The following is a 27,409-nucleotide window of genomic DNA, read 5'->3' as shown; positions in this document are numbered from 1 at the left end:
GAAACTTAATAGTGGTTGCTTCTTGGGCAGGGGAAATTTTTTTTATATACCCTTTGTACAATATATGTATTTTTACTATGAGCATGTATGCTCTTTCAGTAAATTATTTGTTAGTTGCATTCATCATTCCATAGTTACCACAGCAGCATCTGACCCAAGAATTTAAATAGAATAAGAAATGATTTCAATTTTTTAATAACTTAAAGAGGGACTTCCCTGGTGGTCCAGTGGTTAAGACTCCGTGCTTCCAAGGCAGGGGGCTCGGATTCGATCCCTGGTCAGGGAACTAAGATCCCACATGCCATGTGGTGTGGCGGCCAAAAGATTTTAAAAAAAGAAAAAAGATGAATAACTTAAAGAGAGAGATTTTTTTTCCACCAAAGGCAGGTTTTATACACAGGCACTTACTTTCTCATAAATAGAATTTGAAGAAAACTCTTTTTTTCCAGTGTGATAAGACCCAGATTAAGCACATATACATACACAAACTCACATAGTTGGGGGCTGGGGGGGGGTTCTGAATATTCTGAATTTTCAGAATAATATCTGCCTATTATAGAAATTTTTGAATAAAGAAAATATAAAAAGAAGGAAATTACAATTACCTATAATCCTACCCTAATATGTTGGTGTATTTTCAGCCTATTCTTAAGTATACATATTTTCTGTTTTACAATGTCATAAACATACTACAGATAATTTTGTGTCCCATTTTTTCCATCAATTCCCTTATCGTGAAAAATTTCCCATGTCTTTAAAACATTCTTCAAGAACATGCTTTTTATTTTTATTTTTTATAAGTTTTGCACTTCTTTTTTGGTTCTTTTTTTTTTGTACATTTGTTTTGTTTTAATTTTTGGCTGCCTTGGGTCTTCGTTGCTGCACATGGGCTTTCTCTAGCTGCGGCAAGCGGGGCTACTCTTCATTGCGGTGCATGGGCTTTTCATTGTGGTGGCTTCTCTTGTTGTGGAGCACAGGGTCTAGGCACGCAGGCTTCAGTAGCTGTGGCATGCGGGCTCAGTAGTTGTGGCTCGCAGGCTCTAGAGTTCAGGCTCAGTAGTTGTGGCGCACGGTCTTAGTTGCTCCGCGGCATGTGGGATCTTCCTGGACCAGGGCTCGAACTCATGTCCCCTGCATTGGCAGGCAGATTCTTAACCACTGCGCCACCAGGGAAGCCCAGAACATGCTTTTTAGTGAGTGTATGATGTTACATCCTATAGGGATTTTCTCATTTGTTTAACCAATCTCACTTGTTGGACACTTTGACTGCTTCCAGAGTTTGCTTTATAACTAGTACTGCAGTGGCCCTCAGGCTGACATATCTTTGCGCCTCTCCTGACAACTTCCCTAGGATTGAATCTTAGAGGTGGAATGTCTAGAATATCAGAGGACGCGTTCATCTCAGCACTCTGGAAACAGGTTGCCAAAGTCCCCTCCGCAAAGGTCATACCACGTGGGTGAGTGGGGTGGGAGAGGCTTGGCCCCTGGCTGCTTCTGCAGAGGAAGAGCAGTGGTAGCAGCACGGACTGGTTGGCGGCTATGCACAGGGCACCGCACCAGACACTTGATACAGATGATTTCACTCCATTTCACAACAAAAGAGGTGTTGTTATTGTCTCTGTCTGACCCACTAGGAAACTGAGAGTAAGATTCAGACACTAACCCAAGGTCAGTCTCCCCGTTTGCACCAAAGCCAGGCCCAAACGTCAGGTCCATCGAAGTCCAAAACCCACACTCCTCAATTAAAAGAAAAATTTTGGTAAATTTTCAAAGAAAACCATTTTTCTAGGTATCCATGTACCTGGGGCCACAGTTAGGGTTTCAGAGCAAATTGAGTAGGTCCATGAATTGGTCAGGTTTTGAAATGCAGATATAAATTCCACGCAGACAAAAAACAAACCAAACAAAACCACCGACCCTTTAGCCAAGATACTTGAAACGACAACAACGAAAACTTTTGGGAAACAAATTCTTGATTCATAACCGTCAGCCCTACCTTAAGGGTGTGGCAGGGCTTCCCTGGTGGCGCAGTGGTTGACAGTCCGCCTGCCGATGCAGGGGACACGGGTTCGTGCCCCGGTCCGGGAAGATCCCACATGCCGCGGAGTGGCTGGGCCCGTGAGCTATGGCCGCTGAGCCTGCGCGTTCGGAGTCTGTGCTCCGCAACGAGAGAGGCCAAAACAGTGAGAGGCCCGCGTACCGCAAAAAGCAAACAAGAGTGTGGCAAAGGGAAGTCAAGTCGTGAGTTGTGGATTGAAAAACCTTGGACAGAACAGAATGACGGTAGAGCCGAATCATGGCCTGTGTCTGGGTGAGCAACAGAGCCTCCCAAGTGCCTCAGTCAGGCCCTGGGGCGCAAGTGGTCAGGGCTGCAGCTCAAGCAGGGCTGAGCGAGCCTGTGGCCTGTTTCACTGGGTCCTAAACCCCTGCATGAAGTAGCCAGGAGAAATCAGATGGGCCTGTCAGCCTCCGAAAGATGGGAGAGCCACGTGGGCCAACATCCACGGCCCAGAGGCAGCAGCAGAGCCAGGACACAATATAAACCACTGTAGACCCTGATTTCCTGGGCCCCTTGGCACAGGGGCCTCTGGGCCGGACACCTGACCCCAAAGGGTTATTAGAACCCAGTCAGCAGACCATTGCTCCACTGTTTAGAGAAGCCCCACAGAGCCTGGGGATGGCAGGGAAGGCAGTTATCTTTGTCTCTCAGGCCAGCGCGGTCTGGTGGAAATATAACACGAGCCACATACGTGGCTTTAAAATTTTCCAGGAATAGCTTAAACAAGTAAAAAGAAACAGGTGAAACTAATTTTATCAAATAATTTTATCAACATATTTTATCAAACCCTGTATATCTAAAATAGTATCATTCCAGCATGTATTCAATATAAAAATTACTAAGATATTTTAATAACTTTATTCATATACTTTACATTCTTTTTTTTTCATATTAAGTCTTTGAAATCCAGTATGTATATTACATGGACAGCACAACTCAACCTGGACTCATGACATCATTTCAAGCACTCACTGGACACGCAGGCTGGTGGCTACAAGACTGGACAGCTCAGGCCTCAGCCCTGGTCCCCTGTAGTCACCATCCCTGATGTGAACAGGCCCACAGTACCATCCCGCGCAGCCTGACCTCTCTCCACCCGCGCTCTCCTCACGGTGCTTTGTACCCGGGAGCCCCTTACAGCCTTTGTAACAAGGGAAAAGAAGCCACTAGGATTGGCCTGGGATCTAATCAGGCGCTTATGAGACAGTAATGCTATCAAATCACTCCCTAACTCTAGTTCCTCTTGGGGAACATGGGGAGCCCAATGGTTTCCCTGCTTCCTTCATGGGCCTGGGGTGGAGAGGATCCAGTCCCAACGCTTGCCAACCTCATGGCGAGGGCAGGGGTGGGCTCATTTGTCCTCATCCACAGCTCATTACACTTTTACCTCCCATCTTCTGAGAACCCTGTGTGCTCAGCTCTGCCCCAGGAACTGCAGAGGGGACCCGAGAGATAGAAAACAGCTTCCCTGGCCTCAGGAGGGCTGCTCAGCCTCCTGAATGTCAAGATGGACATTCAAGGCAGCCAGAAACCACATGCATGCCCCAGACCCCCAAGAACAAGCCCTGGAAGGGCAGCACACGTGCACAGTTTGGAACGGAGAGTGTAGAGGGTCAGAAATGACCTCTCCAGTGGGGGTACTCAGGCGGGGAGAGGTTATAGCACCCTTTGAATACTCCAGAGGCAGAGAAACCTCAGATGAGAATCAAAAAAGAACGACTACATTTCATCAATGCTAAGATGTACTTTTTTTTCATATTTTATTACCTCTGAAATCTGAGTGTATCTCACAATTGCTGGCAGGTCAATTTATCTGGCAGGTTTTTTCTTTCTCTCTTTCTTTCTCTCCTTTCTCTTTCTTTCCTTCATTTCTTTCTTTGATGCCTCTTAAAATTTTTTTATTGAGGTATAATTGACAAATAAAATTATAAGATATTTAAAGTGTACAATAAGCACACATACATTATGAAAGGATTCCCCTCGAAAGATGCTTCTTAAAATTGATGGCATGTTAGACTCAATGAAATACGTTATTTATTGAGCCCTGAATACGTTGCAGGCACCATGTTGGTCAATTAGCATTCATTATCATACAACTTACTACAGATGAGGAAAGCGACTCAGAGAAGTTAAGTAACTTTCCCGAGGTCACACAGCTAGTAAGCAGCCGAAGCAGGATTCACACTCAGGTTTGCTGGTCCCCAGTGCCCCTGTGGTTCCCACCACATTGTCCCAGCCTCCCTCCTTCTAGATGAAATGAGGGGGACAAGGTCAAATCCAGGTTGTTATTTTTGTCTTAGATCTGTATGTCTTAGATTTGTATGTCCTGGATGATTCTCCTGGGTAGGTTACTCCGTCAGCTCTACTTGGATCCTTACTATTCAGCTCCAAGCTCAGAAGCTTAGGAAGCCCTAGCTCATGGCTCACAACTCACCTGGCTCTGGGGCAGCAGCACAGACATCCCTGGCCTGTCTCCACCTCCCGTCCTCCCCAGCTCTAATTTTGGGTTTCCTGTTGCCTTCCCAGGCTCACTGGGTGCTTTCCTGGCCAAGCCTACCCCCTGCTCCTCCGCCCACCCCAGATTCTGGGGAAAGAGGCTAGAGGAGCTCCACAAGGTGGAAGTTTGGGGAAAGACACTATTGCTGGTTGTCTCAACAGACTGAAACCGACAGGATGACCAGGCCAGGGCTCCCACTTTCAAAACAGCCCATGACAGAAGAGGCCACTGGGAAGGCCTGCCTGGGTTCCAGCCCTGGGGGAGCCAGTAGGATTGGAGGTCAAACCAGGGTGAAGCGAGGGGACAAGTCCCAAAGAGTCTGAGGGACCCCTCTCCTTTCTCCTCCGCTATGCTGCAGCCACCCCCCCCCCAAGGACCTGACATCACCCCCCAGGCCCACGCCCCACACCTCGGGGCTCCAGCTTTGCCTGTGTGTTCAATTTCCCCCTGCCAGGCCCTGAAGTTTATGTGGACCCGAAGTCGGTGCTTTGGGTCTCAAATCTTTGCTGGAAGACTGCTGCCTCTAGGCAGCCTTCAGCCCTCCCAGGCCCACCGGTCCCCTTCCCCTCGGCCAGAACACACCTCCCTGACTAGTTCTCACCTGTACCACCATGTGGCCTTGTTACTCTCCTTGGCTTGTGGACAAAAAAAGCTGCCTGCCATTTCAGTAAACAGGCTGCCCGCCACCAAGCCACCAGCCACTGCAGCTGCCCCCAACAGGTGCACGCTGAGGGGAATTCGGGGGTCGGAGAGAAACAGGATGCCGGCCCCAGATAGCTGAGGTGCATATCAAAGGAATGATTTCAGTAAGCCCAGACTCTTGCATCTTCCCCTACAGAGAAAATCTCTAAAATCATTAACTTGAGATGTCTGCTTTTGCGATTAGCAGTAATCTTTTGATGTCTGACTACATGTTTGTTTGTTTGTTTTTCAGCAAAAACTGTATATCCCATCTCCTCCCTTACCTGTTTGGAACAGTTCCTCAGAGCGAGCTATCTGAGAGGCTGCATTCCGGGCTATAGACCTCAGTAGGGTCCCCGAATGAAACATAACTCTCAACTTTTAGTTTGTGCATTTTTTTTTAGTCAACAGGCTCAACAGATATTTGTACCTACAATAGGTGGACACTCTCCTAAGTGCTGAGGTGACCACAGAGGGGACGCGGAGCAGAAGCAGACACGGTGGAGGGCTGCACGTGGCAGCAGCGCTGCCAGGGAGCGGGCTCACACCGCCCGAGAGCAACAGTGGGCACCTCCGCTCTACCCTACGGTCTCAGTGATGTCAGCTTGGTATTGGAACTCAGCCCTGCTGGGAGGATTTACTCCATGGAAATCAGCAAAGCAGGACTTTTTTTCCCCCCTAAACAGCAAGTTGTTAAAGATGGACTTAGCAGGCCACTGTGGGAGGAGAATGATGAGGGCCATGGGCCTAGGGAGAGCCACTGGTTTGGGTTTCCCCTAAAAACACACCCTGAGACAAGAATTTAGGAAGAAGTGGTTTATTCCAAAAGTGATCTCAGGGGACAACAGCAGTGAGGCAGGGAAGGGAAGGAACTTATTTAAGGGGGTATTACAAGGCATTTTGCCGACATGGGCAACCAGAGCTCAATCCTGGGGACCACACAGTGAGGAGAGAACTCAGTCCCCCACCCGCCATGATGAAGCTGGGGCGTTTATTCACCCCGGTGAGTCTTCGGTCGGCACTGACTCCCTGGCTCCTTGGACCAGCCTACTCCTGCCTTCCGGAGACTATAAATCCCCCAGGGCAGAGACTCTGCTATTCCGTCTACGGAGGTTCTTGAGACTGCTTCAGGGAATCCATGAAATCAAAACTATTTCTATAACAACACTAAGACGTTAGTATTTTGCCTTCTTATTCTCTCATGGGTCTGCGGTAGAATTTTCCAGAGGCTACATGACATGCAATATTGCAGTAGATTGAAAGCAGAAGCAAATGTGAGTGTCCAGCTGTTCTTCGAAGCCAGACATTAAAGAGATTTGTAAAATTGTAGAAAAAAATACTGATCTTCTCACTACTAACGTTTTTTGTTTGGGAAGATAAAATTATTTTTCTTAAAAAGTATTTCATAAATATGACAAGATTTACATTCTTTGTTATTTTTAATCAATAAATTCTATTTAAAATTTTTCTTAGTTTTCAGTTATAATATGGTAAACACTGTTAAAAACAACAGAACAAGCCCAAAATGGAGTCACTTATGCTAAGCCACATTTCACCAAATTAAGACTTAAATACTTGGGACTTCCCTGGCGGCACAGTGGTTAAGAATCCGCCTGCCAATGCAGGGGACACGGGTTCGAGCCCTGGCCTGGGAAGATCTCACATGCCGCAGAGCAACTAAACCCGTGCGCCACAGCTACTGAGCCTGTGCTCTAGAGCCTGAGAGCCACAACTTCTGAGCCCACGTGCTGCAACTACTGAAACCTGTGCACCTAGAGCCTGTGCTCCACAACAAGCAAAGCCACCGCAATGAGAAGCCCACGCACCACGACGAACAGTAGCCCCTGCTCGCCACAACTAGAGAAAGCCTGCGCACAGCAACGAAGACCCAACACAGCCAAAAATAAATAAATAAATTTATAAAATTTTTTTTAAAAGACTTAAATACTTAATTACTCTCCCAGAAATGGAATCTTAAACCAGTCAATCAGGAATCACCTCCTCACCACTAGGGAGGTGATGTGCCTGGCAGACCCCTGCCATCCCCTAGAGGAAAGTAACCTTGCTACAACCAATCCACTTTTTGCTAGTATAACTCCTTTGTCCTGCTCCCTCTGCCTATAAAATGTTTCATCTTGTACAGCTCCTGATACATGGTCTGTTGCCCAATTCATGAATAATAAGATCTTTAAAATGTACTCAGTTGAATTTTGTTTAAACAACATTGGTAGATATAACCCATACAAACAAAAGCATTTGCGGGTTCACAATTCTTTAAGAGTGTAAACGAGCCCTGAGACCAAAAAGCTTGAGAACTGAGGAGTTACTGTCTAATGGATAAAGTTCCAGTTGGGGGAAGATGAGAAAGTTCTTGGAGGTGGATGGTGGTGATGGCTGTGCAATAATGCAAATGTACTTCATGCTACAGCACTTTACACTTACGCTTTAGGGCTTCCCTGGTGGTGCAGTGGTTAAGAATCCTCCTGCCAACGCAGGGGACACAGGTTCAAGCCCTGGTCAGGGAAGATCCCACATGCCGCGGAGCAACTAAGCCCGTGCGCCACAACGACTGAGCCTGTGCTCTACAGCCCGTGCTCCACAATGAGAGAAGCCACCGCAATGAGAAGCCCGTGCACCGCAACGAAGTCACCCCCGCTCGCCACAGCTAGAGAAAGCCTGCGCTCAGCAGTAAAGATCCAACACAGCCAAAAATAAATAAAAATAAAAAATTTATAAACTTACACTTTAACATAATTTAAATGGTAAATTTTGTTATGTGTATTGAACCACAATTAAGAGAAAAAAGGGGGAAAAAAGTCTGAGACTCGCTATAGGCTCAGCTCAAGGAACAAACTGCAGGTGTGTTGTGGTGACCATGCAGAGAAGGTTCTTTGGGGAGAATGAGGCCTGAAACTTTAAAAACTAGGAACATGCCAGATGATTGCTTCATGCACCATTATCTCCTCTTTCATCAACCCCATTTGATAGATGAGGAAACTGAGGCTCAGAGAGGTGGAAAGATTTGCCCAGGGTTAGTACCCTCGGGATTTGAGCCCAGGTAGGATGGTCTGACCCTACTGGATCCTCAGTCCCCCAGGTCACAGTCCACCTAGAACAGGAGCTCAGCTCCAACTGAGCAAGTCTTTGTCATGACAATATGTAACTTAACCCAAGGCAAACAGTCTCTATTTAAAAGGAAATACCCTGGGCTTCCCTGGTGGTGCAGTGGTTGAGAGTCTGCCTGCCGATGCAGGGGACACGGGTTCAGGCCTTGGTCCGGGAAGATCCCACATGCCGTGGAGCGGCTGGGCCCGTGAGCCATGGCTGCTGAGCCTGCGCGTCCGGAGCCTGTGCTCCGCAACGGGAGAGGCCCATGTACGCAAAAAAAAAAAAAAAAAAAAAAGGAAATACCCCATTCCCACTACAAAGCTGTTTTGCAAGATGCTTTGTCATTTTCCCAGATCTTTGAGCCTTATCTCAAGTGCTTAACAAAGTCTCAGCAGGGGACCAGATTGGTTGCAATACAAAAACCCCATCACCAAGTTCTGGGGACAGAAGCCAAGCACACAGCCCAACAGAGGCACTATGGGGGCAGCTTCTGTTATTGAGTCCAAGCTCACCCTGCTCGTCTCACAACAGACCAATAAGTCAGGAGACAAGGTGCTGAGGCAAGGAATAGCGACTTTATTCAGAAAGCCGGCAGACCGAGAAGATGGCGGACTAGTGTCCCCAGAAAAACATCTTCTTGGGGTCTGGATGCCAATGTCATAAGATAGAGAGGCAGAGGAGGTGAGGAAGTAAAGTGAAAATGCCATTAGTTTTGCCTGGCTTGACCAGCATAGGGAGGGGATATGTTAATTTTTTCTTTTCTGCAGCCATTCACAGGCGGGCAGGGTCAGATTGTCTCCCTGTGAGCTGAACAAAGGCACTTTAGTTTAACATTCAGGCACAGGGGCAGGGTTCCCTGAGGCAGGCCATTATGTATGATTATAATAACATAAGCAACAAAAAGCAAAGTTTAAAGCCAAAGAAACAGATCCAACATGGAGTCAGATTTGCTCTTCCCTGTTACACGTGTACCTGCAGCTGTCAGCCCAGAGGAGCCAGCCAGGCTGCTGGGACTGTTAGCTGTTGATTCTACTTCAGAGGCAGCAAAAACTAAGAAATGTACACTCTCTACTGCAGCCGTGGTGTCTGTTCCATCTCCACTAGAGGAATGTGACCAGGGCCATGGGCCCAGGGAGACCACAGGGCTATGTGGCCAGGCTGAACTTGGTCCTCATCACTGTGCTTATAGATACTTTGATGAGATTTGAAAGGAAAGTTCATCACACAGTTAAAATCTGAGGCCCGTTATGAGACCATAGAACCTATGATAATTGAATTAAAATGCTAATTAATCCTGCAGTGATTTTGTGATGCCTTCATTTGTTAAATGTAAACTCTTAAAATGTGGGCAATTTTGTAACCCCAGTTTCTTTGTCTCCCTCTCTCCGTCTCTCTCTCCACATATGTGTGGGGATGTGTTTATACATACACATGTAAGTATACACGTATATACACACACATATATGTATATATGTTACACATTTATATATACGTCACAGCCTTCAGAATCTAGCTGACCCAAGGGGGTGGTCAGGAGAAGGGACAGTCCCAGGTGGCCCACCACCCCAGTGCCTTCTCCAGGCGGAATCCCAGCTTGCCAGCCTGGAACCCACAGACAGCAGGCCACACAATATACAAGAGCCTGCTAGAGGCCAGTGTTTCTGGTTTCCACCTAGGATTAGTCCTCTGGGGCTGCAAAGTTGGGTGTAAGCCCCCACTGTGAAGATGGGACCACCTCCCAGCCCAGCAAACAGAAACTACCAGGGCCTCTGAGCCCCTGCCTCTGGTCTAATGGAGAAAATTGCAAATAAATAGAAATAGAATAAATAGAAAATTGCAAATAAATAGTGAAAACATACAAGATTGTTTCACATAGGTTATCTCACTTCATCCCCCCAGGAACCCCACTGAGGTATTGTTGAAACTGTGCAACACAGATTGGGACTTGAACCCACGGTCTTTTAACTGAGATCACACACCTGGTCTCAGGACTCAATGAAGCTCAGGTTCTTGATGTCTCGTCACAGAAAGAATTCAGTGAGGGACAAAGTGATAGGTAAGAAGTGGATTGATTAGAGAGAAACACACTCGACAGACAGAGTGTAGACCATCTCAGAAGGCCAGAGTGGCACCAGGGTATGGGGTCGTCAGTTTTTATAGGGTGGGTAATTTCATAGGCTAATGAGTGGGAGGAGTATTCCAGCTATTTTGGGGAAGGGGCGGGGATTTCCAGAAATTGGGCCATCGCCCACTTTTTGACTTTTTTTTTTTTTTTTTTTTTTTGCAGTAGCAGGCCTCCCACTGTTGTGGCCTCTCCCGTTGCAGAGCACAGGCTCCGGACACACAGGCTCAGCGGCCATGGCTCACGGGCCCAGCCGCTCCGCAGCATGTGGGATCTTCCCCGACCGGGGTACAAACCCATGTCCCCTGCATCAGCAGGCAGACTCTCAACCACTGTGCCACCAGGGAAGCCCACACTTTTTTTTTTTTTTTTAAATTTTGTTTATTTATTTATTTTAGTTAGTTATTTTTGGCCGTGTTGGGTCTTCGTTTCGATGTGTGGGCTTTCTCTAGTTGTGGCGAGCGGGGACCACTCCTCATCGCAGTGTGCAGGCCTCTCACTGTTGCGGCCTCTCGCTGCGGAGCACAAGCTCCAGACGCGCAGGCTCAGTAATTGTGGCTCACGGGCCTAGCCGCTCCACGGCATGCAGGATCCCCCCAGATCAGGGCCCGAACCCGTGTCCCCTGCATTGGCAGGCAGACTCTCAACCACTGTGCCACCAGGGAAGCCTGAAACCCACACTTTTTGACCTTTATATAGTTGGCCTTGGAACTGTCATGGCGCCTGTGGGTGTGTCATTTAGCTTGCTGATGTGTTACAATGAAGGTATACTGAGACTCAAGGTCTAGTGGAAGTCGACACATCCTCCATCTTGGACCTATTTGGTTCTAATGGGTTTTATGGCATTCTTTTCAAGGTTGTACCCTGCCCCCTTCCCTCCTGTTTCACTGTTACACCCACTGTAGAGAAGAGATCAGGAAATGGGAAATTGAGAGAAAGTGTCAGAGCTGGGATTTGAGTCCAGACCGGGCTCTAAAACCCTCACCCTTACCTCTGAACCCAGCTGCTGCTCCACGTGAAGAATTGTACAAGTGACCCCTATTTAGGTGGCCTGCAATATTTTCTATTTCTTTCTGTGGGGAAGGCAATTGATTTTTTTCAGTTATTATTTTATTTTATTTTTAAAACTGAAATGAATTTTAATACAGAAAATGAAGACAGCGTTTTGCAAATTTATCGCTCACAGGGGTATCTCTCTTTGAGGAAATCAGCGTGTTACACTTTGAGAGATGAAATGTTACAGCTTGTACACCAAAATCAAAAATGAAATTAGGGGCTTCCCTGGTGGTGCAGTGGTTGGGAGTCCGCCTGCCGATGCAGAGGATGCGGGTTCGTGCCCCAGACTGGGAGGATCCCACATGCCGCAGAGCGACTGGGCCCATGAGCCATGGCCGCTGGGCCTGCGCATCCGGAGCCTGTGCTCTGCAGCGGGAGAGGCCACAACAGTGAGAGGCCCACGTACCGCAAAAAAAAAAAAAAAAAAAAAAATGAAATTAAATTTAAAAATGAAATGGTTACCAAGGTAATGCAGGTCAGGGGATCAAAGGTGAAGGGTCACACATTATTAAAAAGAAATCCAAAAGGACGGCTGCATCACGAGCCCTCACTAGTGTTCCAACGGTTCCTCTCTTTGGGAAAACTTGAATATTTCAGCAGACATTCAAGCAGTTTTTTCGGTAAAAAGATTTTTACATGACTACTACTGCTGTTCCCATGGCCATTTTCTATAGGTGGCACGGTGTTGAGGACACAGTAGGTGCTGGTTCCGCACAATACACTTTGGGAAACGCTCTTCCGGCTTGTTTTCGGCAGCCGTTTCCCCTCCGCCCGCCACATCCTCCTCCTCGGAACCGGGACCCCGAGTGCCCGGGTACCGCTGCTGCCGCCAGCCCGCCGACCCTGCTGCTGCCGCACACCCGCTCAGTTATTATTTTAAAAGGAGCCTTTTCTAATGGAGAAGTTGGAAAAGTATAAATAGTTATAGTCAGCATGATACCAAAACCAAGCAGGACCCTAGGGGGCCCTCCCAGATACAAAAGCCTTTCTGGCCCCCCTTTCTCATTTGCAGAAAAAGGCTTTGGTTTCCTAGACCTTACCTGAGTTCCAAAGAGCAGAATCAACCAGTACTAATTAGAGAAGTGAGGGAATGGAGAAACCAAGGAAAAACAGGCAAGAAACAATAGTGCAGAGATAAAATAGAGTCCTAGTTCTTCCTCAAGGGATGTATATAACACTCTGATACATGTCTTTGGGTTGTTCTGCAGGAACTAAGGCCCCCACCCAGGAGGAGGATGGTAACTACATTCTGAGACCCCAGACTGACTGGAACCAGAAGGCTGATGACTGAGATTCCTGGAACACTGCCCTGTTACCTCACCACCAACCAATCAGAAGAAAGTCACACACCCTGCAGCCCTCACCCCAAATGTTGCCTTTAAAATCTCTTCCCTGGGGGAGGGGGGGGGATGAATTGGGAGATTGGGTTTGACATATTTACACTATTGATACTATGCATAAAATAGATAACTAATGAGAACCTACTGTGTAGCACAGGGAACTCTACTCAGTGCTCTGTGGTGACCTAAATGAGAAGGAAATCCAAAAAAAGAGGGGATGTATGTATATGTATAGCTGATTCACTTTGCTGTACAGTATAAAGTAACACGATATTATAAAGCAACTATACTCCAATAAAAATTAAAAAAAAAAAAACTCTTCCCTGAAAACCCTCAGGGAGTTTAGGTCTTTTGAACACAAGCCTCCCATTCTCCTTGCTTGGCCCTTGCAATAAACATTTCTCTGCTCCAAACTCTGAGTTTTGGTTTGTTTGGCCCCAGTGTGTGTGTTGGGCACACACACTTGAGTTCGACAACAATACCACTACTCAGAAGTAAACACTGAACATTTGGGGTATGTTTCCTGTATATAGTCATTCACTGATGTATAAGGTCAATGTTGGGATAGAATGTATTCGCTCTTGTTAAAAAATAGACTGAGCTATTACAAATTTTATGAGTTTATTTGAGGAAAAATTGATTCAAACTGGGCAGCATCTCATCTAGCAGAGAGAAAGGAGCTCTGAGGAGCTGTACAAAGTGAGAATTCTATAGGCAGAAGGGAGCAGGGACAAGGAAGCTAAACCAGACAAAAAAAGCAGACTGGCTATTGCAAGGCCTCTTTCCTTTAGGGGATGGCAGGGGTCTACCATGCAGATCACCTCCCTACTGCTGATCACGTGAGTCCTGATTGACTGGTTTAAAAGTCCATCTCTGGGAGAGGCCAAAACTATAATTAAGTCTCAGTTTGGTGACATGGGGCTTTGAAACAGGAGAGAAGGGGGCAGGGCACAACATTTAAAAGAATGACATAACCATAGGACATGACAAAAACTGGTTAGAACTAACTAGATCCAAGATGGCGGAAGATTTGACTTCCAGTGAACGTTGAGCCTCACTATACACTCACTGTAATACATTAGCTAAATGACACACCTGCCAGCGCCGTGACAGTTCTGAGGCCGACCGCCAAAGATCAAAAAGGCCGACCGCCAAAGATCAAAAAGGCCGACAACCAAAGATCAATTCCTGGATATCTCTGCCCCCTTCCCCCAAATACTTGGAATAATCCTCCCCCTCATTAGCCTACAAAATTACCCAGCCCGTAAAACCTAACCACGCCATATTTCAGGGCCTCTCACCTTCTGAGATGGCCCACTCTCTGTCTGTGGAGTGTGTTTCTCTCTAAATAAATGCACTTCTTACCTATCACTTTGTCTCTCACTGAATTCTTTCTGCGATGAAACATCAAGAACTTGAGCTTCATTAAGTCCTGAGACCAGGTGTGTGATCTCAGTTAAAAGACCGTGAGTTCAAGTCCCAATCTGAGTTGCACCGTTTCAGCTTTGCATAAGTGACTCCACTTTGGGCCTGTTGTCTTGCTTTTAACAAACCCCATGAGGAAACGGAGGTTAAGAGAATTAATTAAGTTGCCCAAATTCACACAGACAGGAAGGGACAGAGCCTGGGAGTTGAACATAAGCAGCTAGGCTCTGGAGCCTGTGCTTTCAAGTGACAGGGTTCAGGACATGCTCCCCTTAAATACGGCATCTGGCATATTGAACATGCCAAGCTGAAGGATTTGAGAAATTGTACGTGCAGGAAGGACTTTCTGACCTTCCCCGGAAGCACGTGAAAAAAAAAAAACCGTGTGAGAGGTGCCCTCCCTATGCCCAGAGGAAAAGAGCACCCTTATCTTTGAAGATGAAGGGACAGAGAGAGGAATCTGAAGGAACAGGCCTTGCTAAGTTTCCCCTAGTTTACTACACTTCCCTCATACTTTCTGTCCTTTCATATTTCTCCACAATTTTCCATTCATCAAACCTACTATAAAAGTGTTCAGGTTTAACCATTTCTTTAGGTCGTCATTTTGCTTACGAAGGCTCTCAGGTCACATAAAATGTATATTAAATAAATGCATATACTTTTCTCTGGTTCATCTGTCTTTTGTTACATGGCCCCCAGCTCAGAGTCCAGAGTTTAGAGGGGTAGAAGGAAAGATATTTTTCCTCCCCTACATGACTCTACAATTTCCTTTATATCCTATTTTGCGCATTCCTCCATGCCATCATGCATTCTTCTCCTACATTTGTGTAATACTTTGTATTTCTTAGTGAGCAAGGTTTAACCACACCACCCAAAAAACAAACAAAAAAACAAAAAAAACCTCTCAGCATCAGCCTGACACCTGACCTTAGCCTTTCTCAAATCAGCGTCCTTAGACCTTCCCAAGTTCAGGAATCAGAAATCCTATGAGTATTTTTAAGTTTTGTGTTCGTTGTAATAAATAATCTTAAGATTTTTTTACAAGTTCTAAAGGTGAGGTTTTTATATCGATATTTCACAACTGAAAGACACTTAAAGTTGAATTAGCCCTTACATTTTCAAGTCAGAATTTCTCAAACTGGGTTCTGGGAGGTTTTCTTAAAAATCTGTGAGAACGTGTTCCTTTTAAATGAAATTATTGCTCCCGGTGAACTAGCCTGTTTTCCTGAGGATTGCCCGATATGTGCTTTCCGCCAGATGAAAAGTATCTTAACATATGTCATTGTAAAAATAACACTCGCTTCATATAAAAAAAAAAATCAGATAATACAAATGGTATAAAGAGGAAGTTGTAAGGGGGGCACACCCTAAAGAAAGGAGAGCTATGGCGGGCGAGGGGGAGTGAGGGGAGCCCGAGGGGTCCTGGGGGTGGGGAGGAAGTCCTCCTGGTTATGAAAGCGAAGGCGGGGGTGGGGATCCTCTTGCAGGCAAGGCTCCTACTTAGGGACCCAGTGCCTGGGCAGGAACAGCCGGTTTGGCCACCACCCCCAGCCTCTGGTACACCAGGGCCAGGCGGCCCCAGAATTCACCCTCGGCTCCCAGTGTTACCAAACCAAAATCGGGTCCCACGTAAATCACATACACATTCTGGCAACTGCCAGAGGCCAGGCATCGGGTGAAGCAGAAGCCGAGAACCTACTGCTCCTGCCGCCAGCTCTGTCCTTCCGCAGGCCTCCCCTCCCGGCACGCACAGCTCACAGAAACTCCCAGGCCCTCTCTGGCTGGAGGGCCTGGACCCCTGGGGCGCAGACGAGGGGTGGGCACACATTGCCCCCTCGGGCCCTCAGGGCCCAGCCACGGAGGCAGCCCCTTCCCCACGCAGCCCTGTTCACAGAACCGGGTCGGAGGACTCACAGGCTCTGTCTTCTGCCCAAATAACTGAAGGTCTAGGCAGGGACCCCAAGACCCTTGAGGCCTTGAGCCTGGATGAACATCAGGCCTGTGGCCACAGCCCCAGAGGGCTTTCCCAACTCCCCGGGGCCCAAATTGAAAAGCTGGCCTCCCTGCTCCCAGCCTGCCTCGGAGTTTTCCTGCTGCTCCTGTGCTCCTGGGTTTACCTGGTGGGAGCTCTTCACTGCAGAGGGTGTGTCCTGATTTGACGGCTTGTGGGCTCCCCTGAAAAGCAGCCCCACAGCGACCAGGACTTCGCTCCCAAAACGCTTGTTACAGCACCTCGTCTTCCCCGTGAGTCCTTTCCCAGGGACTAGCTGCTCCAGATCCCAGGATTGATGCCACCCTAGTGACGCCTGGGGCGGCCGCTCTGCAGGCCCACCAAACCCTCACTCAAGCCTGCTCGCGGCAGGTGGGGTGAGTCAGCTCAACAATATTGAAAACCCAGTCCCCCAAAGCCGAGTTCCTCTGCTGAGTTTATGATTAACCTCTCTATGCAAAACTTTATTCCCTTTCTTGTCCCACCCCTGTACCCTCAGGATTGAGGAGTATCAAAGAAAACGGGGATTGAAACTGAGCAGGACCCTGTGAAGCCCTCCCAGGTACAAAAGCCTCCATTTCTCATTGGCAGAAAAAGGCTTTTAGTCTCCTAGACCTTCCCTGAGTTCCAAAGAGCAGGTTCAGCCACTTACTAATTAGGGAAGTGAGGGAACGCAGAAACCAAGGGAAAGCAGGCAAGAAACAATAGTGCAGAGACAAAAGAGTCCTAGTTTCTCCTCAAGGGATGTACATAACAATCTGATATATATCTCTGAGTTGTTCTGCGGGAACTAAGGCCCCTACCCATGTGGAGGATGGTAACTACATGCTGAGACCTCACCCCAAATGTCGCCTTTAAAAATGCTTCCCTGAAAACCCTCAGAGGGCTTGGGGTCTTTTGAGCATAAGCTGCCCATTCATCTTGCTTGGTCCTTGCGATAAACCTTTTTCTGCTCCAAACTCCGACACTTCGGTTTGTTTGGCCTCACTGTGTATCGGGCACACAAACTTGGGTTCAACAAGGATGCCATCCTGTGCTTTCTCCGTGCCTCCTGCCAGACAACACAAAGGTCCCCAACAATGCCAAGGTGCTTGATTTCCATGGGGGTGCAGGGGAGGGGAAAAAATCTTGTTTTCCTCTACCCTTCTTAGGTTCATTGTACAGGGGCCCTGTATATTATACTAACAAAGGACAGATTAACAAGAGAAAAATAAACAGAAGTTTAACATGTGCACCCCACTCGCACATGGAAGCTCACAGAGTTGAGTAACTCAAAAGAGTGGTTAGAACTTGGGCTTGTGTAGCATCTTAACAAAAGAACAATAAATTTTTAGAGAACTGACATGCAGCTTGATATCAATAAAACAAACAATGCAATCCAAAATGGACAGAAGACCTAAACAGACATTTCTCCAAAGAAGATGTACAGACTGCCAACAAACACATGAAAGAATGCTCAACATCACTAATCATTAGAGAAATGCAAATCAAAACTACAATGAGGTATCACCTCACACCGGTCAGAATGGCCATCGTCAAGAAATCTACAAACAGTAAATGCTGGAGAGGGTGTGGAGAAGAGGGAACCCTCTTGCACTGTTGGTGGGAATGTAAATTGATACAGCCAATATGGAGAACAGTATGGAGATTCCTTAAAAAATTAAAAATAGACCTACCATATGACCCAGCAATCCCACTACTGGGAATATACCTTGAGAAAACCATAATTCAAAAACAATCATGTACCACAATGTTCATCGTAGCACTATTTACAATAGCCAGGACATGGAAGCAACCTAAGTGTCCATCAACAGATGAATGGATAAAGAAGATGTGGCACATATGTACAATGGAATATCACTCAGCCGTAAAAAGAAACAAAACTGAGTTATTTGTAGTGAGGTGGATGGACCTAGAGTCTGTCATACAGAGTGAAGTAAGTCAGAAAGAGAAAAACAAATATCATATGCTAACACATATATATGGAATCTAAAAAAAAAAAAAAAGGTTCTGATGAACCTAGGGGCAGGACAGGAATAAAGATGCAGACATAGAGAATGTACTTGAGGACACGGGGAGGGGTAAGGGTAAGCTGGGACGAAGTGAGAGAGTTGCACTGACATATATACACTACCAAATGTAAAATAGATAGCTAGTGGGAAGCAGCCGCATAGCACAGGGAGATCAGCTCAGTGCTTTGTGACCACCTAGAGGGGTGGGTTAGGGAGGGTGGGAGGGAGACGCAAGAGGGAGGGGATATGGGGATATATATATACATATATCTGATTCACTTTGTTATACAGCAGAAACTACACAACATTTTAAAGCAATTATACTCCAATAAAGATGTTAGGGGGGCTTCCCTGGTGGTGCAGTGGTTAAGAATCCGCCTGCCAATGCAGGGGACACGGGTTTGAGCCCTGGGCTGGGAAGATCCCTCCTGCCGCAGAGCAACTAATCCCGTGCGCCACAACTACTGAGCCTGCGCTCTAAAGCCCATGAGCCACAGCTACTGAAGCCCGCGTGCCTAGAGCCCGTGCTCTGCAACAAGAGAAGCCACTGCAATGAGAAGCCCATGCACCACAACGAAGAGTAGCCCCTGCTCACCGCAACTAGAGAAAGCCTGAACGCAGCAACAAAGACCCAGCACAGCCAAAAATAAATAAATAAATTTATTTATTAAAAAAAAAAAAGATGTTAAAAAAATTTTTTTAGAGAAGTGATAAGACACAGGAAAAGGACTGAGTTTCTAGGGTGGAAAATTGTGGGAAGGCAAATATATGGGGAAGCCAATGGTAGCTAAGAGCTAGTTTTAGCAAGGTTTGTGTGTAGATTCCTCTGATGCTGTCTCTGGGCTGCTGAGGGTCTAGGGTTGCAGCCAGTGATTAACTTCTGGACTTCCTGGTAGAGAGTAAAATTTACAAATGATACATACATTTACAAATTTATGTCCTGCTTTTAGGCACATAGGAGAAGGGAAGAGAGCTTTTCTTGTATCTTCTCAATTGCCTTCAGTTCAAAATAATCCTTATGTCGAAGTGGCACATTTTGGAGTGGCATCAGGGACTACCCACCATGATGAGTGCCAATGAAAGGAGCCTCAAAATAGAAGAAAGGAGAGGAGGGATTTCTTCTCTCTTGGAGGTTCACACCTTGGCATCTTCATCTGCAAATTGGGGCCACCAACCTCCAAGAGTCACCAAGGACGGGAAATGAGATTGCGTCTGTGAGCACCTACCAAAATGCTTGGCATGTAGACATTAGTTTGAATTGGAATATATGACTATTATAAAGTTCTTTCTTATGTCCTGACAAATTATCCCTCCTATTAATGAGGAGATCTTAATCTAATGCTTCCCAAAGTGTGGCCTGTGACCCTGCTTGGACTACTTACTAGATTCTACCCATAATGTCCCGGGGACAGATTCCCAGTTGTCTTTGCTCCTCTTAGACCCACTCAATCACAATCTTAGGGGACAGAGCCCTGGATTCTGCATCTTTGACAAACTCCCTAAACAATTCTTGGGCATAGCAAAGTTTGAGTACCACTGGTAAAGTGAATGAAACATTGCTTCTGGAGACTAGAGAGACCTGGGTTCAAATCTCAGCTTGCCCACTAACTTAAGGTTTCTATGCCTTGGTTTCCTGGTTTTTAAAATGGGGTAATAATAGTATGTGTGACGATTAAATGCAGAGAAATCGCTTAAGACTTGGGCCAGCACAAAGTAAGTGTCAACAAGTGTTAGTCATTGTTTTTCTCCTGCTAAATGTTGCTTCTGCTGTCCCTCTGTGGCACAGACCATGGCCCCCAACATCCCAGGAACAGCCCAGCTGGGACCCGCTGGGAGCAGTGCAAAAGCAAGAAAGGAGGATGTGAGGGCCCCTGCTCAGGTCTTGCTCCCTGCTCCTCTCAAACTGGGAAATGCTGTAAGGACACATCTGGCCACTGGAGGGCAGCATCCACCTAGCTAATTTTAAGAACAGCTTTCTCAAAAAGCAGCTTTCTGGTAGCTGTGTGGGGAAGGTGGAAGGAAGCCTTAATGGGGGCTTACTGGACACTGGATTAGTTGCTTCATTCTAGAATTTCATTTACATCCACCCTACTCTAGGCAACCCGTAGTGAATAGATGCGTTCTAAAAGACAACCTATAAACAGAAGTTTTACGTAAAGAACCCTATTTTCCCATTGCCTTGAACTATAAAATGAGAATTTTGATCCTAACTCTGGGCTCTCCCACAGGTGCCCAGTGACAGTCTTCTGAGTGCCCACATGCCTGACCACCAGGACTCCTCACACCTCCCCAAGGCATGCAGGAATCTCCCTATTTTCCAATCCTGCCAGCTGCTGGCTGCACATGAAGAAACACGTAGGCAGCCCAGAGAGAGGCGGCAGCCCCCTTCCCACACCCTTGGTGTTCCCTTCTCAACGCGGCAGCAAGGACAGTTTCTGCAGCCGGCAGGTCCAAGTGTTCTAGTACTGTGTGAGCACAAGGCATGGGGCCCCTGGGCGCCCATCTCAAGAGTCTCAGGTGAAGTCACTCTCCCAAGCATGTTCCCAAGAATGGTCTGTGTCTTAGTTTGGGTTACTTACCCCCAAGGAAAGCTCTAGACGATGGTGTGCTGTGAACTCACTGGACTGAAGCAGGACAGCATGTTTGAGAATGAAGTCCATCCAGAGAAACTAGGTCCTGCTGGCAGCATGTAAGCCCCTGCCTCAGGCATTACCTCCGGACACTTCAGTTATCCAGGCCAGTAAATCACCCTCGGCCTTACCAGCTTGGGTTGGGTTTTGTGGCTCTTGGTCTAGAAGGGTCCTAACCAAATACACAACCTAATATCATCCTCAAATGACGCTGGGTTGAGTACATGCATGAGATATTACATCTAATCATCTCAGGCTGATTGTGTATGAGACCAAAATATCCTTTTCTCTCTCTCCATCCCCCCTTTCTCCTCCCACCCACCTTGGCTCCAAGCTTGGCTGTTCTGGACAGAGCAGGAAAAGGAAAATGTGTCACGAGGTACCAAGATCCAGCTCATCTCACTCACAGGCTTGAGCTGACATGGGGCTAGGTCTCTCCCCCACTGCAGCATTGCTTCATTTTGTCTGTTAAAGACCAGCTTTCCATGCTTCTCCTGCAATTGGCAGATAACGTGGGCACAAGCATCTTCTGAGTTTCCAAGCTATTGGTCCAGCCCAAGATCAAATTAGCTCTTTGGAGCTGCTTCTCCATACTGTTCACTCGTATTAAGTTGGGGATATTCTTGGTCTCCTTTCCAGGGTATCTCCCACATCCTGTTTATTTTTAGACCCACTTCCAGGGTTTTACATGCATTCCCATGAAATGTAACCTTATAAGATTACTCCCATCATTACTGCCTGTTGAGATCTTTTGAGATCCTAATTCTCTCATTTACCTTATAGGCTTCATAGCACCTGTGGGGTTGATGAGTCCAAGTCAGTAGGACTTAAAACAGAACCAACAATCGGTCCTTACAGCCTATAGCAACCTCCCAGAAGTCATCAGATTCATAAGGCAGCACACTCTGGGCACGCTTTTTTTTACACAGCCACTTAGCACTGCAGTGGGACTCTCTATCGTCCCCGCCAGGAATAGAGGAGACGCTGCTTGTCTGAATTTCAGAAAGGACTGAGACATTTTTTTTTTTGCGGTATGCGGGCCTCTCACTGCTGTGGCCTCTCCCGTTGCGGAGCACAGGCTCTGGATGCGCAGGCTCAGCGGCCATGGCTCACGGGCCCAGCCGCTCTGCGGCATGTGGGATCTTCCCGGACCAGGGCACGAACCCACGTCCCCTGCATCGGCAGGCGGACTCTCAACCACTGCGCCACCAGGGAATCCCAGGACTGAGACATCTTTATATTGCTCTTTCTGAAGAGCCCAGTACCAACCCCAAAAGAAGACAATGTTAGTCAAGCAGCACCTGCTCTTCACGGAACCGGGCTGCACCCAGGGATGGCTGCATCCTTTTACAAGTGTTCACAAACCCTCTTTCAAATAGCTTGCTTTCAGAAGCCATCTTCCCAGGTATTAAGAGTTTGCAAAATCTCTCTTGCACTTTCTGTTGGAAAAGTAGGATTCAAGGAGATGTCTAAGAAAAACAGGATAATGAGAAATGGAAGATGCTAGAGAGGGGCGATTAGAGACCATCTGTTAAAGTAATCTGTGATAAGAACGGAGGTTTTACATTGGCTGAGGACCTCTTAGCTTGCCAAATTACATAGAGTAGGTTTAGGATGAATCTTTCTTTTGTGCTCTCATCAAAAATAGAATCCAGAAGGTTGGGGAGTTGACAGGTAATCTAATCTGTTCCGTGGGCCATATTTCATTGAATCTAAACTATGGCCAGATTTAGAAGACGCTCCATTATTTTATAAACCATCAAGAAAGAAAATGTGTAACCAACGAAACTGTCATACAATGCTTTCTTATCATTCTTTTATTTTGTACTTATGTGCATTATGTACTTATTGAACGAGCTCTTTTAGACTTTAAACGTTTTTATCATCTGTCACTCTTGTGCAGAGATAAAAAAGAAAGTATGAGCAAAACAAATTTGCTAAAACTTCTCAAACGCAGAGTCCAACTCTTCTGAATTCCTTGTCACAGTCTTTAAGTGCATTTTCCACATGTCATTTCGATCCATAGCATTAAAAAGGCAGCTTTTCATAAGAGAGAGCTCCACTATGACCTCCAGATCGTCTTTCTGTATATCCATTCTGCAGGCTTTGATCCTGGTGCCTGATCTTACTAGAAGGTGTTAATGGAAGTTTGAGACAAAACCAGGACTCACTTTCCTACTTCCAAAGGGCAGGCAGTGACTCTAGGTCATGACTGCCACCTTGCCAACAGCAATGGTAGGATACCATTAATTCTAAGGTGAGATTGGTCATAAGCTACATCCCAATCTCAGAGATGTGAAAATTGATAATGAACTGAGGTAGCTCTTATAAGGCCGCCTTTTGAGTTATCTGTCCCACCCATCTCCTGACGGATGGCCTCAGCCTCATCCACGGGTAGGCATCACTGTGTCAGACCAGGCCAGGCTGGGCCAAGTGGGTCCTGCAATCTTGGAATTGGGACTAGCTTCTTGTGTAGAGGAAAACACTGGGGTACATAGGGTCAGCCTCTCCCACCACAGGGGTCACGACCAGAGAGAGCCGTGCCTGAGAGAGGAGCGAAACTCCCACACAGAGAGGGGCCGAGATGAGATGGAGAGATGGCAGGCTCTTGGCTTCCCGTCAGTCCCTGCCTGAAGCTGGGCTGCTGCCTAGGCCCTGGGCTCTGGAGACACCCTGAAGCCCATTTCCCCTTTGTCTCTAAGCCGGCGAGGTGGTCCAGTCACTAGCAAAGTGTCCCACTGCAGCACCTTAGCTGTGCCTGCTGAGACAGGAGCTGCCGCACCACTCTTGGGGCTCTGAAAGCCTCCACGGTCACAGAGTGGCTTCTAGAGCTATAGTTTAGCTGAAGGTCCCTATCCCACCATGTCTGAGTGTCCTGTTATCTCTGGGCCCTCTCTGCTTCGACGTAGGCTTCCAGCTCTGATGTCCAGGTTTGCCCGGTGCTGGGTGAGAGGGGTGTCTGTCCAGTGCCGTCCTCCAGGGCACTGCATGCAGACAACGTTCTTCAATGGTTTTAGTGGCAGTGCTGGTGCTTACTTACCTCTCTTCTGTCCCCCTAGGGGGTGAAGGAGCAGCCTATGACCTCGGGGCAGACTTGTCCGTGTGAGGTCATCTACACCATCGGGGGTTAAGCCCACAGCCTTCATCCCCTCAGCCAGTGCCACTAACCAGGTGAGCTAATCAGCCTACCCACCTCCTGCTGGGCCTAATCATTCTGGCCCTTTTGGAGTTTCAGAGCTTTGAAGCTTCCATCTCCCTCCTCTGCAGACTGGCAATGTTAGGGTTAGGAGTTCTGGTCCAGTAGCTGTGACAGCCTCCCAGGGATGACGTTGCAAGTTCAGGCCTCTGAAGCTGGGGTGGTTTCTCCAAAGCCTCAAGCCTGTAACGTGGGTCACTGGCGTCAGGGAGGCAGCCAGGCTTCCCAGAGGCCTGGATAATGGAGCAAGTATTAGTGTCCTATTGTTGCTGTAACAAATTACCACAAATGTAGTGGCTTAAAATATGAATTTATTATCTTACAGTTCAGAAACCCAAAATGGGCCAGCAGGGTTGCATTCCCTCTGGAGGCTCTAGGGGAGAGTTCATCTCCTTGCCCGTTCCAGCTTCTAGAGGACAGTGCCTTCCTTGGCTTGTGGCCTCATGTCATTCCAACCTCCACCTCCATCATCACATCTTCTGACATTGCTGGCCTGGCTCCCTCTTAGTAAGAGCCCAACCAGATAATCCAGAATAACCTCCCCATTAAGTACCTTAACTCAATTACCCTCTGCGAAGTCCCATTTGCCATGTAAAGTAACATGGTCACAGGTCCCAGGGATTAGGACATGGACATCTTGTGGGGACCGTTATTCAGTCCACCACAGAGTTCAAAGACTAGAAGAGGACTCCTCTTTTGTTTAATTTTTTTTCCTTTTTTTTAAAAGATGTTGGGGGTAGGAGTTTATTAATTAATTTATTTATTTTTGCTGTGTTGGGTCTTCGTTTCTGTGCAAGGGCTTTCTCTAGTTGTGGCAAGCGGGGGCCACTCTTCATCGCAGTGCGCGGGCCTCTCACTGTCGCGGCCTCTCTTGTTGCGGAGCACAGGCTCCAGACACGCAGGCTCAGTAGTTGTGGCTCATGGGCCTAGTTGCTCTGCAGCATGTGGGATCCTCCCAGACCAGGGCTCGAACCCGTGTCCCCTACATTAGCAGGCAGATTCTCAACCACTGCGCCACCAGGGAAGCCCCTAGAAGAGGACTCCTCTTAATGGTATTTTCCTAGATGTACATGATATGTTATCACCTTAACCTTTGACCCCAAAAGCCAGCAATGAGTAGTAAAGGGACTTGAAATCGCCTATTTAGAAATAAGTAAACAGATGAAGTAAATCAAACTCTTAGTACTAATACTTTGGAGGTGTTCAGCAGTTTGTAAGCATCATGACAACCAGTGGGTTAATTTAAGGTGACTGAACACGGCAGAGAACCCGGCATATATTAGCTTTGTGGTTTTTCATCTGAAATGTATAATTGAAATGAGACGTGTGATTTTAATTCTGGAGGTGTAAGAGAATTGTTAGTAAACAGCTTTGAACTGCTCCAGAGAACGTGACTTACTACATTTATAATATTTCAACTGCTTTGTGCTGAGTGAAACTTTGCCGCTTGGATGTGAATCTTCCTGGGTTGGGAGTCTGATGTCCTGGAAAGAATTACTAAAACTTATAAATACATTTAAAATATTTAAAGGAATTTAATGAAATTTGCAAGTGGGGTTGTTTGGGGGGATTAAATCTGTTAAATGTATGAATGATTAGGACAAGAGCGTTTTTATTTTTACAGAAAAATTACATTATCAATAAAACAAGATGTCCATGATGACCTTAAAAGCTTAAGAAATCAATTTTTAAGATTTTACTTCTTTAACAGATTGAAAATTAATTTAATTATAGTCATTTGCACACATACAAGCACCCTTGAACACTGAGAAACTCAAACTCTTGAAGGCTGTGGAATAACTCTGTAAACACACTTCATTTAAATGACTCACACATTCTTTTAAAAATGGATCGTATCTCTGGAAATTGAAGCTTTTTTAAAAAAAAATATTTTGGCCACGCCACATGGCATGTGGGATTGAACCCACATCCCCTGCAGTGGGAGCATGGAGTCTTAACCAGGAAGTCCCTGGAATTGAAGCTTATTAAAGAACTTACACCCTGAGTTTAGGAAACTTTCTGGTTGGAACAGTTTCCCTCTCCTCAACTCCTATACCACCTTGCCCTTGGGTAGACTTGCATGTAAATACCTAGAACAACGTATCTTGCTTATCGGCCTCTCTCCAAAGACTTTGAGGGCAGGCTCTGGCCTTTTTCCACAGTTTTCCCCACAGAGCTGCAGTCAGAGCAGACCCACCTTCAGCATTTACTGGCTTACCAGCCAGTGGTAAAACCTATAGGAATGTTTACCAAAGCAAAAGCCAACCTCTCTCCCCATGTCTTTTCTCCTGAGCAGCCTTGCCTCTTTCCCAGGGCAGGGGTGTTCCAGAAACTCATAGAACTAATTCCTAAACAAGAGGGCCTCACACTGAAGAACTTATCTTTGGCTCCAGTTCAGTAAGTTCTGATTTAGGCTTAGTCCTCTTATATGAGGGGACATACCACGTTGAGGGTTCTCTTTTTAAGAGATCCTTCAAGCGAATCCCTTGAAACTTAAAATAAGATTGACAGCTAACATTTATATGCACTAATATTTTAGGAGCTCTGTGTATTACAGCATCAACTTTCCAACAGCACTATTATTCCCTGTTAACAGATAAGGGAACTGTAGTGCACAGTTAACCATTTTGTAAATGGCAGTCATGAATTTAAACACTGGCAGTCAGACTCCACAGACCCAACTCCCTGTAACCACTACACCAAACTGTTTTGCTCCTAGACACAGCCAGAACTGGAACACAGACCTTTAGCTTCCATTGCTAAGTTACATTTCTGTAAATCACTGCACTGTTACTATTACTGGTACCATTATCGGCAGTCTTCATTGCCTGATAACCTCGAGGAGGAAACACAGGTAAGGGGAAAAAACAGGAGAAGCTACAGAAGTGCAAACAGATGTCCCGGGGACCTTGTTATAAGGCAGATTCTGATTCAGGAAGGTCTGGGGTGGGGCCTGAGAGCCTGCATTTCCAACAAGCTCCAGGTGATGCTGGACAGCGGCCGTCTGCGGAACAGTCTGAATAGCAAGGGACGAGATGCCTCTGAGAATGTGTCCCCTGTGACAAAAATAAAAGGAAGGGGGGCATATAGATGTTACAGAGCTGTTTGATGCTGTGGGAGACAAATGAAGGTAGAGTCTACTTTTAACTCATAGGAGCCTCGTGAGGAAACGACCTTCTCCTTTTAAAAACGAAACTGAAGTGTAAGAAGATGGAATGCGCCAAGGTCAAGAGCATATTAGGGGTGGTCCAGGTGCCCCCACACCATCGACCCCACACACACTTCTGTAAAAC

The 27,409-nt window shown here is 46.7% G+C and overlaps 1 protein-coding gene across 1 annotated transcript; it reads right to left on the bottom strand.

Moving 5' to 3' along the window:
- Positions 1-12,060: 12,060 nt before the first annotated feature.
- LOC309819041 (calmodulin-binding transcription activator 1-like) lies at positions 12,061-12,303 on the bottom strand (the record flags this gene model as incomplete). The annotated part of the gene is made up of 1 exon (XM_082649102.1): positions 12,061-12,303. One exon carries the CDS (start codon positions 12,301-12,303, stop codon positions 12,061-12,063), a length of 243 nt encoding a protein of 80 aa, XP_082505228.1.
- Positions 12,304-27,409: the final 15,106 nt, after the last annotated feature.

The sequence above is a fragment of the Grampus griseus genome (genome assembly GCF_964374135.1).
Source record: "Grampus griseus genome assembly, chromosome: 2".
NCBI classification, from domain to species: Eukaryota; Metazoa; Chordata; class Mammalia; order Artiodactyla; family Delphinidae; genus Grampus; species Grampus griseus.
This window is presented reverse-complemented; position numbering and strand designations above follow the sequence as displayed.